At 40.3% G+C, this 16,058-nt stretch overlaps 1 protein-coding gene across 1 annotated transcript in view; it reads left to right on the forward strand.

Moving 5' to 3' along the window:
- SKIL (SKI like proto-oncogene) overlaps positions 1–15,750 on the forward strand; it is a 52,122-nt gene extending 36,372 nt beyond the window's left edge. The window contains exons 5-7 of the mRNA XM_075861592.1: positions 4,568–4,728; positions 5,902–6,126; positions 11,950–15,750. Coding sequence (XP_075717707.1) covers positions 4,568–4,728; positions 5,902–6,126; positions 11,950–12,111 — 548 coding nt within the window. The 3' untranslated portion in view covers positions 12,112–15,750. The remainder of the gene's footprint in view (positions 1–4,567; positions 4,729–5,901; positions 6,127–11,949) is intronic.
- Positions 15,751–16,058: the final 308 nt, after the last annotated feature.

The following is a 16,058-nucleotide window of genomic DNA, read 5'->3' on the forward strand; positions in this document are numbered from 1 at the left end:
TGCCCATGTTGTAGAGGTTAGAGTCAGACTGATTAATTGAGTCTGTGGACAGTAGTCTTTTATACAGGTGACCATTTAAGACAGCTGTCTTTAATGCAGGCACCAAGTTGATTTGGAGCGTGTAGCTGGTCTGGAGGAGGCTGAACTCTTAATGGTTGGTAGGAGATCAAATACTTATTTCTCTGTGCACAATGCAAATAAATATATATAATTTTGACTATGTGATTTTCAGTTTTTTTTTAAAATATAATCTATCTCTCACTGGTAAAAGTAACCTAGCCTAAAAATTCTAGACTGTTCATGTCTTTGACAGTGGGCAAACTTACAAAATCAGCAAGGGATCAAATACTTATTTCCTTCACTGTATAGCTACCTTTCGAAAATACTCTTCAGTTTCCCTGCTGCTTCATGTTATTGTGATTCATGCGAATTCGTGATATGATTGTGATGTGGCATCCATAGTGACGTCATGTCATGGCGGCGGCTAGCAGCCACTGCCCAGCACAGCAGTCAATCACATGACATCATACACGGAGGCAAGCAGTGGGAAAACCGAACAATTAAAATTCGGATGAGGGACAGCTTTAGGGAGGATTAGACTTTTTTTTTAATCACACCTTTTAATCATAGTTGCATGTTTACATAGGTTGAAAAAATACACATGTCCATCAAGTTTAACCTTCCTTAGATCAATTAAACATCATTAATTTATTTATAACCCTCTCTGCCATTTGTCATTCGATAAACATCTAGCACTTTTTTAAATGCTTACATAGTATCTGCCATTACTACCGCCTGGGGTAGGGCATTGTATAGTTTAACTCTTCTGAAGGTAAAGAATCCTTTCCTTTTATTGATGTCTAAATCGCTTTTCCCCACTTGTCATAAATGTCCCCTGGTCTTTTGGGCAGTTCTTGGAATTAATAAATCATACAAGTTTTTTGTATTGACCACACACATACTTATAGATGTTAATAACCACATCTAAAGCGTCTGGTTTTTCCTAGTTGAACAAGCCCAATTTTTCTAGCCTCATTGTGTGACCGGATTCACATGGCTGTGTTTGGTCCGTGATATACAGACCGTATGTTGGCCGTATTTCCCGGACGACCACAGTTCAGGGAGCCGGGCTCCTAGCATCATAGTTATCTATAATGCTAGGAGTTCCTGCCTCCAAGTGGGAATACTGTTCTGTACTGAAAACATGATTACAGTATGGACATTATTTTTGCAGAGGGGCAGGGACTCTTAGCATCATGCGTAATTATGATGCTAGGAGCCTGGCTCCCTGAACTGTGGTCGGCACCCGGGAAATGCGGCCGACATGCGGTCCGCGTACCGAAAAGAGATCTCCCATCTCATTTAATAATCTAGTCGTCCGCCTGTGAAACACTTTTTAGCTCTCCTATATCCTTTATACAATGTGGAGCCCAAAATTGAATTCTACATTTGAGATGTGGTCTTACGCAGGAGAAATATTACTTTGGGATCGCAGGTAATCCTGTTCCTGCGATCAAGGTGCCTTACCTGCCACCTTCTTGCCCAGGCTGCAAGCTTATCTAGGTCTTTGTTATATTTTGCAATCAAGTTGAGTTTTTAGTAACCTACAACGTTTTGTATCAGCGAAAATGGACATTTTACTTTTAATCACATCCGCAATGTCATTGATAAAGATATTGAAAAAAATTGGGCCTAACACAGATCCTTGTGGTATGCTACTGTTATCTTTTGCCCATTTTGAGCGTGTACCATTTAGAACGACTTTGTTTTTTGTAACCCATTCTTTACCCATCTACATACATATTTCCTCAGCTGTTAACTGTTTGATTATTTTATTAGAACTCTTATAATAAGACCAACACCGTTCCCCTGGGTCCACTCGTCTCAGTTTAAATGCAGGTTTCCCCACAAATCGCATCAAAACAGCACCGTTTTGTTGCAATTTTACAAACATCAGAGCAAAATGGTGCGGTTTTGCTGCGATTTGCAGCAAAGGATGAGGCATGCTGACCTTAAACCGCAGCATTCAATAAAACGTTGTGTAGGTGGTTATTTATAAAATCCCATTAATTCACAAACCTCAAGCTACTGTGCTTCCTTTACAAATGCCACACCGATGAATACACTGCATCTGCTTCATGAAGGAGGAGAGGGCACTTAACCAACACTCAGTGACCACTTTATTAGACACTTCATTTCTGCCCATCTGGTCTAATCATGTGGCATCCATTCAATCAATAAAAACATGCAGACCTAGTCAAGGGGTTCAGTTGTTGTGCAGACCAAACACCAGAATGGGGAAAAGTGTAACCGCAGAGTTTGTTTTTTTTTGTGCCAGTCGGGGAAAGGGGTAGGACAGCAAAAACACCTGTTTATTAAAAGCATTTAAAGGGGAATGGCCAGACTGGTTCAAGCTGAAAAGTGATAGTTAGGCTGGATTCACACGAGCACATTATGTCCGTAATGGACGGAACGTATTTCGGCCGCTAATCCCGGACCGAACACACTGCAGGGAGCCGGGCTCCTAGCATCATAGTTATGTACGACGCTAGGAGTCCCTGCCTCGCTGCAGGACAACTGTCCCGTATTGTAATCATATTTTCAGTAGGGGACAGTAGTTCCACGGAGAGGCAGGGACTCCTAGCATCGTACATAACTATGATGCTAGGAGCCCGGCTCCCTGCAGTGTGTTCGGTCCGGGATTAGCGGCCGAAATACGTTCCTTCCATTACGGACGTAATGTGCTCGTGTGAATCCAGCCTTAAAGAGGCTCTGTCACCACATTATAAGTGGCTTATCTTGTACATGATGTGATCGGCGCTGTAATGTAGATTACAGCAGTGTTTTTTATTTAGAAAAACAATCACCGAGACGCTACAGAAGTGGTCAGGAGAATGAATACACATCACATCCTGGCTGGAGGTAATGTATATTCATTATCAGGACACTGCAGTAATGTTAGTGTTTGTGTATGAGGCTGCAGATAGCGATATAGCTATATCAGTATCTGCAGTGTAAATGAATGGAGAGAAGTGTATGACGCTGATTGGTCGCTGATTGGTCAGCGTCATACACTTCTCTCCACAACGCCCACTTGGTCATATAGTAAAACACGCCCAGTTGTCCATTAAGAAACTCATTAGCATAAGGCTAAAATAGGTAATAACTCTGTAAAAAATGATCGTTTTTCGGAATAAAAAAACACTGCTGTCCCCTACATTACAGCGCCGATCACATCATGTACAATATAGGGCACTTATAATGTGGTGACAGAGCCTCTTCAAGCTGACCGTACATATAATATAGCTGTCGAACGAAAACTTGTTTCTATCTACCCCGTCATTCTTATAAACCTGAATGCCCAGCTTGGCAGTTTGCTTGTTTATTCAGTAGAGGAAAGAGAGTCAAGCTGCTGACAGACCCTTCGGACAGTGTCTTACTTTACAATGAAATCCAACTTGCCCCTTCCTTGTTTCCCTTGAGCTCTGCCATCAGATTCGATTGGTGCCGGAACCCATCTACAATGTATATAGATATTGTAGGTATTTACGTTAAGTATAGCTCCAAGTTCACACAGTATATTTTTAAGGTATATTTTAGAGTGTAAAATGCTCGTATTGCACATCTGCAAAACAGCTTCCCATTGATTTCAATGGGAAATACACTGTGTAGTTCATACGCTGCTAAATTAAAAAAAATGCCTTGTAAAAAAGTGACATGTCACTACTTGTGTTCACATTTTCCATTGATATTTAAGAAAAATGCTTAGAGAATCTGTCACCAGGTTTATGTGGCCCTATCTGAGGGCAGCATAAAGTAGTGCCAGAGACCCTGCTTCCAACGCTGTATTACCTACTTATCAGCGTTTAGTTTTTGTGAAAAAAACTTTCTTCAGCATTCGAGATATTCATGAGCTGTGGCTAGCCCCACCCACCAGCTGATGATTGACCGCTTTCTCCCCATACAGTGTATGGGGAAAAAGCAGTCAATCATCAGCTGGTGGGTGGGGCTAGCCGCAGCTCATGAATATCAAGGACTTGCAAGCGCATCATTGAGAGAACTCCTGGCTCGGCTCGAGCTCAGGAGATGAATTTTATGAAAAATATTACCAGGCAAAGGTATACACCGCTGGAATCGGGGTCTCTGGCACCACTTTATGCTGCCCTCCGATAGGGCATCATAAACATGGTGACAGATCATTGGCTCGTTACAGAATGTGTATCAGAGCTGTGTCTAACGATTCCAGCACTTGTGTGTCCATCACATGAAAATGGACAGAATTTTATCCACTGGAAGTAAACAATGGATATTCCTACTAAATAAAAACAAGCAGAGATCTTGAAAACCAGGAAGAATTAATACAAAAAGGATTTTGGAAAATTGTATAACTTTTAATTATACAAAAAATATAACTTTTATGAAGCCGGACATCCCCATTAACAATGCTTTTCTAGATTAAGCTGTTGAGGCTACAAAGGGAGCTCACATGCCCTGGGCTTTTCCGTAGCAGAACCTTTTTCTCCTATCTTTTATGAAATATTAACCATCCAAACTTTATCTATTGTAGAAGCCTGCTCTGGCGATGGGAAGAAAGCCGGTGCAGTCTGTAATAAGGATGATATATGCGAGGATGACAAGAGTCACATTATGGAAGAGGTTGTCAAAACGTTCCTAAAACAGCAAGAAAAATTAAATTACATTTTACAGAAGAAGCACCAAATCCAGATGGTAACTATGGAACTAATAGAAATTGTCAAAGCTTGTAACAGCTGATGTTATATATCTGTACATACTTGCCGTTTTATTGATTTTCTGAAGTTTTTAGCTTTTCATATACAATAGCAGTTGTTAATGCATTGTATTCCAATACACTGTTCTGAAATAAAATGGCATCCCTGTGCAAATCATACAAAAATGCTTCTAGTAGAAAAATGTAGATGGCAAGTGATATGTAAAATGGAAGTGCTAAAACAAATCTTGTACATGTCACTTTGTGGCTGGCATGACCATATTTACCCAGCTTGCTTCTGTAAAGTGATATTCCGATCAGAGACATTTATCGCCTATCGATATACCATAAATGTCTGATAGGATTGGCGCTCCAGAGAGGAGACAACGAGCGGGCAGTGCATGTGAGTGGCCCTTTCCATCGTAGATTATGGGAGTTGTGAAAATCGTAACTGTTTCCGGATCTTCCTTCCCTCATCTCTTCTCTGGAGTGCAGGGGACCCCTTTTCTCCAGATAGTTGTTGAACCCTCACCTATTAGACACTTATTCTATACCGAGAAGTATATTGTATAAATGTCTCTTATGGAAATAGTTTGTTTTAAATTCCACACTTGGGAGTGTTCTAATCGGACAATCTGGCTCTCTTCACTCCACTTCAGAGCAGAAATTGATGAGCATTTTCTGTTGGCTGTTTTTTAGCGCTTACTCTGATTATTAAATTTTTACCATTTTTGTCTCTACACCAGGCAAAGCACTGTAATCTGATGTAGGAAAAAAAATTATTCCACTACATTAAAGAAGCTCCTCTAAGCTGTTAGGGGAGTCAACTCCTTGTTGACTATTTTCAAAGACAACCAGCAGAATTATGATTGCAGCTCTGGGAAGTAATATAGGTTCTAAGAAGAACAAGATTGATAATACAGTGGGGTAGATTTGTTAACACTGACAAATCGTATAAATGGTGCACCAGTCTTTCCCCAGTTAACTGCACGCTGGATTCATCCTGCACCCTGTTGATAAAGTTGCCTCGTATTTCCATAGTTACTCCACTTTTTATTTCAACAATTCTTTAGATAAAATGGCATTTAAAGGTGGATATACTATTTAGATCGGAGAGGATAGTGGCTTGCTTTTGTCTATCCTCTATTTGACTTTAAGATTTTTTTCAATAGGAGGTTGAAATGCTGAGCGGCCCGAAAGTTCTGAAAGAACTCACAGTGGAGCAGCAGAACTTGCAGAAAGAGTTTAAGTGTTTGCAGACCGAACACATGCAGAAGATGGAGGAATTATATGATGAGCAAAGAGACCTGGAGGAGAAGCTCAAACAAGTTAAGAAGCAGAAATGTTCCTGTGATTCCAATGCAGAGCGGGATAAGGAGACACATTATGCAAAGCAGGTGTGCAGGTCTCGCATATACTCTTTTGAATACTTTCACATTCTACATAGTTGTTAGCTTGACATAGTACAAGTGTTTTGCACTTAAAAGCTGTCTAAACCTTTCGTAGCCTTTTTTTTTAGATCTGTAACCCCTTCCCCTTCAGTACTATTACGTCGTGCTGAGCGCATCGTTCGCGCTCAGCTCAGTAATAGTACTGACGTGAGTTAACACGGCGCCATCTTTCCCCGGCGTGTGTTTGAGCTGTTATACCTGCTGTTTCCAACAGCAGACTATCACAGCTCAGTTTGCAGGGACCGATTGTGGAGCTCCACGCCGATTAACCCCAAGGAAGCCGCGTTCAATAGAGATCGCGGCTTAGGGGTTAAGCCACAATCGACGGCCTGCTACATGATAGCGGGCAGCGATGGCTACTATGGCAACCAGAGTCCTAGCAATGGACTCTGGCTACGCCATCGATGGAAGCCTAGTGGGTCCTGACAAAGTCAGGACCCACTATGCTTGCTGTCAGCGAGTAGCTGACCGCTCTAATACAGCATTGTATTAGAATAGCGATCAGGGCCTCCTGCCCTCAAGTCCCCTAGTGGAACAAAGAAAAAAAAAAAAAGGAAAACAAAGTTGTGTAAAAATAAGAAAATAAAAGTGATAAAAGTAAAAATCCCCCTTTTCCCTTATCAGTCCTTTATTATTAATACAAATAAATAAACAAACTATACATAATTGGTATCGCCGCGACAGTAACGGCCTAAGCTACAAAATTATGTCGTTATTTATCCTGCGCGGTGAACGCTATAATAGAAAATAATAATAAACCGTACCACAATCACAATTGTTTGGTCACTTCACCTCCCAAAAAAATAAAATAAAAAGATCAAAATGTCGCATGTACCTAAAAATGGTGCTGATCGAAACTACAGTTCGTTAAGCAAAAAACAAGTCCTCGCACGGCTTTCTTGATGGAAAAATACAAAAAGTTCTGGCTCTTAGAATAAGGTAACACAAAAAGTAAATGATTTTTTACAAAACGTATTTTATTGTGCAAACGCCATAATACGTAAAAAAAAAATTATAAACATCTGGTATCGCCGTAATCGTATCGCCCCGCAGAATAAAGTGAATGTGTCATTTATAGCGCACGGTGAACGCTGTAAAAAAAAAATAGAATAAAAAACAATAGTAGAATTGCTGTTTTTTTTAGTCACCACACCTATTAAAAATAGAATAAAAACTGATCAAAAAGTCGCATGCACCCCAAGAAAACTACAATGAATTCCTCAAGTTCTAGTTTCCAAAATAGGGTCACTTATTGGGGGTTTCCACTATTTTGGCACCACAAGACCTCTTCAAACCGGACATGGTGCCTAATGAATTAAATTAATTACATTTCTACTTTGGTCTAAGTTCCTGTGAAACATCTAAAGGGTTAATAAACTTTCTATATGCTGTTGTGAATACTTTGAGGGGTTTAGTTTCTAAAATGGGATGTTTGATAGGGGTTTCTAATATATGGGCTCCTCAAAGCAACTTCAGAAATGAGCTGGAACCTAAAAATAAATAAAAATGAGGCAATACTTCTTTTCTTACATTATACGGATACTGAGCATTGCCCACCCTGAGATGACCCCAGTTTTGACCGTTTGTATAAACGGAGAACCCCTATTGGACCATTTCAGTGCCCGGATTTACAAAGCATACACGCCCGAGAAGTGTATTTATTGATTAGTGCTTGGCACATTTTAAAGGGAGACTTCAATTCCGCGAGTACCTGCTGAGTAAGAGTTCAAGGTATGGCATGAAGATGTATAAGCTGTGCGAGAGTGCATCAGGGTATACCTACAAATTTAGGATATATGAAGGGAAGGACACCAGTATTCAGCCCCCAGAATGCCCCCTCCCCCTTTACTGGGAGTTAATGCAAAAATTGTGTGGGATTTGGTGCACCCACTGCTGGACCAGGGTTACCACCTCTACCTAGATAATTTTGATACCAGCGTCCCACTCTTCAAGTGCCTCGCTTCCAGAAGAACTGCGGCATGCGGCACTGCTAGAAAAAAAATCTCAGAGGCCTCCCTAAGACACTGCTTGGGCAAACACTCAGAAGGGGTGAGAGCAGGGCACAATCTAGCAGCAACATATTGTGAGTCAAGGACAAGAGAGATGTCACACCAGTACCCATGTACCTGTACGAGGTACCAGTACAGAGACCCCCAAACCAGACTGCATCCTGGACTACAATATGTACATGGGAGGGGTGGACTTGTCAGATCAAGTCCTGAAGCCCTACAGCGCCATGCGGTGTGGTATAAGAAGCTGGCCGTGCACATCATACAGATGGCATTGTACAATGCGTACATGCCACGTCGATGTACAGGCTAGACGGAAACTTTCCTGGAATTTCAAGAGGTGGTTCCAGTACTTCTGGAAGCGGGGCCACACGCATCGAACCAGGGCAACACTTTCCAAGAGAAGTTCCCCAAACTGGCAAGAAGGGAAAAAGTCAAAAGAGGTGCAAAGTCTGCTATAAGAGGGGGATAAGGAAAGGACACAATATATCAATGTGACACGTGTCCCGAAAAACCAGGGCTCTGTATGAAAGTGTTTTAAAATTTATCATACATCCCTTCGATTTTTAATCTACCGTGACGCACTCCGCACAGCTTATCCCCCTCAGCTTTCCCTTCTGAGCCCTGCTGTGTGCCCAGGCAGCTGATAACAGCCACATGTAGGGTATTGCCGTACCCGGGAGAACCCACATTACAGTTTATGGGGTGTATGTCTCCAGTCAAAATGCTCACTACACCTCTAGATGAATGCCTTAAGGGGTGTAGTTTTTAAAACGGGGTCACTTCTTGTGCGTTTCAACTGTACTGGTACCTCAGGGGCTTCTGCATACATGACTTCGCACCAGAAAATCCCCAGTAGGCCAAACGGTGGTCCTTTGCTTCCGAGCCCTCCCATGGGTCCAAAAGGCAGTTTATCACCTCAAAAAGGGTATTGCCACACTCAGGACAAATTGGGCAACAAAATGGGGTATTTTATTCCTTGTGAAAATAAGAAATTTTGAGGCAAAACTACATCTTATTGGAAAAAATTACATTTTTTTTAAATTTCACAGCCCAATTCAAATATGCGCTGTGAAAAAACTATGGGGTCAAAATGGTAACAACAACCATAAATTAATTCCTTGAGGGGTGCAGCTTCCAAAATGGGGTCCCTTCTTGGGGGATTCCTACTTTTTTGGCACCTCAACACCTCTTCAAACCTGGCATGCTGCCTAAAATATATTCTAATAAAAAAAGAGGCCCCAAAATGCACTAGGTGGTGCTTTGCTTCTAGGGCTTGTGTTTTAGTCCACGAGCACACTTAGAGCCACATGTGGGACATTTCTAAAAACTGCAGAATCTGGACAATACATATTTAGTAGTGTTTCTCTGGTAAAACCTTCTCTGTTACAGAAAGAAATTGAATAAAATTGAAATTCAGCAAAAAAAATGAAATTTGCAAATTTCACCTCCACTTTGCTTTAATTCCTGTGAAATGCCTAAAGGGTTCAAAAACTTTCTAAATGCTGTTTTTAATACTTTGAGGGGTCTAGTTTTTAAAATGGGGTGTTTTATGGGGGTTTCTAATACATAGGCCCCTCAAAGCCACTTCAGAACTGAACAGGTACCTTAAAAAAAAGGCTTTTGAAATTTTCTTAAAAATATGAGAATTTGCTATTTATGTTCTAAGCCTTGTAACGTCCAAGAAAAATAAGAGTGTTCAAAAAACGATGCCAATCTAAAGTAGACTTATGGGAAATGTGAACTAGTAACTATTTTGGGTGGTATAACCATCTGTTTTACAAGTCAATGCATTTAAATTCAGAAAAACACTATTTTTTTTTCTATATTTTCTCTACATTTTTGTAATTTTTTACAAATAAACACTGAATATATCGACCAAATGTTACCACTAACATAAAGCCCAATGTCTCACGAGAAAACAATCTCAGAATCGCTTGGATAGGTTTAAGCATTCCGACGTTATTACCACAAAGTGAAATATGTCAGATTTGAAAAATGGGCTCTGAGCCTTAAAGAGGCTCTGTCACCAGATTTTGCAACCCCTATCTGCTATTGCAGCAGATAGGCGCTGCAATGTAGATTACAGTAACGTTTTTATTTTAAAAAAACGAGCATTTTTGGCCAAGTTATGACCATTTTTGTAGTTATGCAAATGAGGCTTGCAAAAGTCCAAGTGGGTGTGTTTAAAAGTACAAGTCCAAGTGGGTGTGTATTATGTGCGTACATCGGGGCGTTTTTAATACTTTTACTAGCTGGGCGCTGTGAAGAGAAGTAACATCCTCTTCTCTTCAGAACGCCCAGCTTGTGACAGTGCAGATCTGTGACGTCACTCACAGGTCCTGCATCGTGACGGCCACATCGGCAGCAGAGGCTACAGTTGATTCTGCAGCAGCATCAGCGTTTGCAGGTAAGATCGACTTACCTGCAAACGCTGATGCTGCTGCAGAATCAGCTGTAGCCTCTGGTGCCGATGTGGCCGTCACGATGCAGGACCTGTGAGTGACGTCACAGATCTGCACTGTCACAAGCTGTGCGTTCTGAAGAGAAGAGGATGTTACTTCTCATCAGAGCGCCCAGCTAGTAAAAGTATTAAAAACGCCCCGATGTACGCACATAATACACACCCACTTGGACTTGTACTTTTAAACACACCCACTTGGACTTTTGCAAGCCTCATTTGCATAACTACAAAAATGGTCATAACTTGGCCAAAAATGCTCGTTTTTTAAAAATAAAAACGTTACTGTAATCTACATTGCAGCGCCTATCTGCTGCAATAGCAGATAGGGGTTGCAAAATCTGGTGACAGAGCCTCTTTAAGGCCCAAACTAGGCTGCGTCCTTAAGGGGTTAATGTGATTAAAAAAAACATTTTTCAAGTTGATATTTATTAAAAATGCTCTTAGTTTTTTGATGCAGCTTGTAAGCCGCATCGCAAAAAGTAGAACATTTTAAAAAAATATAAATTTGAAAAATGATTTTAATCCCATTACACATGCCTTTTTAATTAAAAAAAAAAAAAAAAAAAAAAAAAGCTTTCTACAGCCTTTCATTTTAGTTAAATACATTTTAGGTGTCTTGTATGCTATTTCTTCATATAATTCAAAAGTAGGAGTAGTATCCACTATGCAGTGCAAGCAGAAAATGAAGCGTCCATATCCTTCCTCTGCTGTTCATATATTTTAGTATCTCGGTGAACCTGGCGTTTACACTTTCCAAACAACTGACAGTGTGTGAAAATGCTATTTATGGAGTGTTAATACACCGAGCGACTTGATAGAACTACAAGAAGACTGTACATTTTGAAAATTAAAGACACACAAATATTTATTTCTGGTGATGGCGTTTTGTCCATAAATCCGACCGCCAAACATGTGATCATTGGATCGCTTGGTCAATACACTGCGTTACTTATAATGGGTTGACAGAGGGGGACACTCCCGCTGATAAGCTTAGATTCCGCGGACGCTTGTGGCATCTAAATAACCGCAATCTGAATTATTTTAGAGTGGGTGTTAAAGCAGGGTACCAACTGTAATCTGCAGCGAACACCTGCTGTGTATGGAGTGTGCCCATATTCAAGGGGTCAACTACTGTTATCTAATATATATCACCATCTTAATAATCTGTGTAAATATTTGCTTCTCACATTCTATTTATACATGAATGGTAATTTCAGGGTAGAGTGATATTTAAAGGTGCCCCTGATTCATGTGGTCTTACAAGTAATGTTGTGATGTTTTTGGTTTTTCCTGTAGTTGACTGAACTGCGGCAGGGGCTGGATCAGGCAGAAGCTGACCGGAGAGAGCTGCAAGATGAGCTGAGGAGAGAGCGGGAAGCCAGGGAAAAGTTGGAGCTGATGATAAAGCAATTGAAGCTACAGATACTAAAGTCCGATAAGGGTGGTAATGGGGACTAGAAGATGCAGCCCACTGATGCATGCAGCTCAAGTCATTATACTTGAAACAGGGTTTATATGGTGGCTTGGACTTATTTGTGAGCAGATTGATGTGCTGCATACATGGGGAGGGACTGGTTCTGCTGGAAAGAATGAAGAGCTGGGTCGAACATGAGTAACATGGGATATCACTCCGCTCATAAAGTACTTTTCAGCTTGTCCTGCTAACTAAAGGAAGTTTCCCACTGATTTTGATCTCTGTAATATGCAGTAAACCTTACATGACAAGTTGTATCCCACAAGTCCTTTCCTTGTTGTCATTGCTAATTGGCTCATAAGACTCTAAAGAGCCTGTATGTGGCCACGGCTCATTTGTGTTTCTTGAGAGATTTATAATCTCTATATACTCCAGCATTACATCATAACTGCACTTTCTGTCTCCATATGTGTGGCAGCTGCTGGACATCTACTCTATAACCATACAAAATGCTGCTACTTGTTTTATCTTGGACTGTGTTATTGGTTCTTATCATAAATGTTTTCCATTATTTTGGTACTTTCATAAAAAAGTTCCACAATGTTCCAGCCCCATGGGGTACATTAATGGTAACCTAAGACGTCCTTGTATTTCAACATATGTCAAATTCTTCTATGCATTCACTGATCATCTTCCAGCATTCATACTGTTGAACATCTTGAATCTTTGATAAGCTACAATTACCCCATACACATTTGCTTTGAGATTTCAGCACCCCAATGTAACAGGCTGCTGCACCCATGCAATAGACTAGAATTTCTTAACGTTGTATTTAAACCTTTTCAACTGAATTATTTTTTTTCTGTGAGAAATATTATTTATCCTTAACAGTTTTGGTCCTGAACCAAAATGTTTTTCAGTTTCTTGATTACCGAGTGTCTGTAGCCTACCAGATGCTCTCAATGCTTTTTCGTTTTTACACCGAGAAGTGGTTAAAAAGACTTACCCATAGAATTTGCTCATTGTTACTGCTTCTCTGGAATGAGCAATATTATTTATAACCATTCTAGGTCACTTTCCTTTTTGTCTGCTCTGTTCATTTCAGAGAGTACTCCTAATATATTAAGTTTGACAAGAAAATATATTTAGGTACGTAACTGTGTATTGCAGACCGTTAGCCTCGTGCATCAAAACCCGGTTAGAGAAATAATGTCCTTATATCAATAGCATCCAATCAGAGCCTGTTTCATGTTTCTAGTGCAGTTTTGGCAAAGCTAAGCTCTGGTTGGTTGTTCTGGGCAACAACACCATTTTTCGAAGACCATTTTGATTCATCAAGGCTTAGGCTAAAAATCGAAAGTCTAAAAATTTAGGAACCAAATGTTTGTTTGTTTTTGTTGCATTTGGGACCGTTCTCATATCTGCTTTTGTGGTAAAAAGGCAGGAAGAGCAAGTCTGGATCTATTTTGTTTTTGATATATGTATTTTTCTATATGCTTGACTACGGTCTAATGGCTTGGTTATAACTCTCTACATGCATGACTTTCAACTGGCTGCTCATTCTGACCAATATGTGTTGTAGGTGTCCCAAACATTGATAACGGTGCTTTAGCAAAGTGCCTGGATTTATTTTTTATTTAGCCATTTACTTACACTCCCATTTTAATTAACTAAGACAATTATTTTATGGCTGAAACACTAGGTCATATTTATCTATACTATGACAGGTTTTGGAGCTATGAAAAAAAATCGATGTGAGCACTGTCAGTTTTTTTTTTTTTTTTTAAATATTGCAAGGTTTACTTTAGTAGTCTTTAATACGTATGAGGGACACAATTTTTCCACCAGGTCAGGCTTTTCGTACATTTGCTGCACCCGGCAAAGTTAGGCAAATGCCACGACAGATTGTGATTTTCCATTCGTGTGTGTGTGGTCTCTCCTACACTAGGGCAGGGTCCGCACTTCTGCCTGCCCTGTATTTGCTCCTTTTTTATAAGAAAGTTGCCATACACTGGTAAATCTGTTGTACAGATGAGACTAACGAGCCGCACCCCATGTGATGCCCTGTATGAAAGACAAATTGAAAAGTGTCGTGGGTTTGATTAGCAGCTTGAAAATGAAGTGCATATCACCAGCAAACCCCTAAACAGCACTTTTTCATGTACAAGACATTTGAGATATCTGCCCTCGTGTGTCAGAGGATGTAGCCTGTCTATTCACTTGTTACTGAAAGGCCTCATGAATGTTGATGAAATATTTGTTGTATCCCTAGTAAAATTAGGGGATTCATTTTATGGGTAATGAACCGGAATACACATCATCTGCTGTTATGTGGCAAAAAAATATACTTCTGTATTGTGCTGCATAGAATACTTTGTGTTGATCTAACAACTTGTTTATTTAATGTCACCACAAATTCGGACTCAATAACTTTTTTATATGAGAACCTATTGTAATGTCATTTTTTTGTATTTTTATTTTTTTTTGTACATATCAGGCCAGGTTGGTATGTGCTGCAGAGTAGATCCCACTGTTGACACCTACAAATATCACATAGCCGAAGCATTGTGGTAAACTCACCTACAGACGTGCTATGGTTGCAATTCTGGGACAACAGGTAGCTTGTCCCACAACTGTGGCATAGTTTCGGCTCTAGAAGTAGCTTTTGATATCCAGACTTGCTCTTTTATTTTTATTTTAAGAAATCTGATTTAATAGCGCAGTTTAAGATGGAGAATTGAATGATGTGACCGCTGCTAAGCTGCCAACCAGCTTTATGCAGAACAGCAGGAGACAGAATGGTTGTTAAGGATACACAGCCTAAGGCCTCGTGCACACGACCGTGCTCGGAATTACGAGCACTGCCGGCCACGGGCAGCCGGCCGCTTTTGCGAGCCGTGCTGCCATTATAAAGCATAGCAGCACGGCCCGTAAAATGAAAAAATAGAACATGTTCTATTTTTTTAACGGCACGGGCACCTTCCCGTGAGAAAACTGGAAGGTACCCGTGACTAACAGAAGTCTATGGGCCCGTTATTGCGGGTCGTAATTACGACCCGCAATAACGGGTGTTTTTACGGTCGTGTGCATGAGGCCTAAGGGCTCATGCACATGGTGGTATTACTGCCTGTTTTTGTATGGAGCCATAATAGGGCTGCCATAGATATCCATGGGGCCTCTGCTGTATGTTTCTATAAATCAAATTTCATACGTACAAATCCGACAGAAGAAATCCTGGCATGCTCCACCGGATTCTGTATGTATGGAGTTATTCTCCCATAGAAATATTGCTACTAAGGGGAGAATATCTCCATATACCTGGAGCCAGTACCGCTCAACTAATGCGAATGTACAGGCTCCTTTCATGGCTCTACCGTGTGCCCGAGCCCTACGGTCTTTAGTCTTTTCAGTGGAATTGTCAGGCAGCGTGTCCCTAACAACCAGCCTGTCTCCGATTATTCAGATAGTAGGACTGCCACTGAACTGAGGGCAAAGTTGGGGTTTAGTTGGATTCAACCCACGTCTTTCTCGAATACTTGCAGTCTTATTTATATTTTTTGTCAAATTAATTTTGGTTGAACGCTCCTTCAATAATTAAACCATGCCTACTTGATTTCTAAAGGCTGATTTAAACCAATGGTTATTTACGCTTCATATTTCCCACCCCCTCATATTTATTGCTATGCTGTAATAATACTCTATATATTATGTATGTTTTTTTGCAAATAGCATTCTGTTTTTCTATTTATTACTATTTGTTGTGTAAATACACAATTATTTAAAGTAGAATATTTTTTTGGCATATAAAATTATATAAATTATCTTATTTTCTACAGATTGACATTCTAAACTGAGATAGGTGCCATTTTATTTTGTGTTCACTGACTTTTTTTTTCTTCTTTTGACCTGTATATATTGTACAGTTTTTGCTGAATCTATATCACCTTGCTCCGAAAGCTTCACAGAACATACATTGATTGCTTATGTATGT

This window comes from Rhinoderma darwinii, chromosome 4 (assembly GCF_050947455.1).
Source record: "Rhinoderma darwinii isolate aRhiDar2 chromosome 4, aRhiDar2.hap1, whole genome shotgun sequence".
Lineage (NCBI taxonomy): Eukaryota > Metazoa > Chordata > Amphibia > Anura > Rhinodermatidae > Rhinoderma > Rhinoderma darwinii.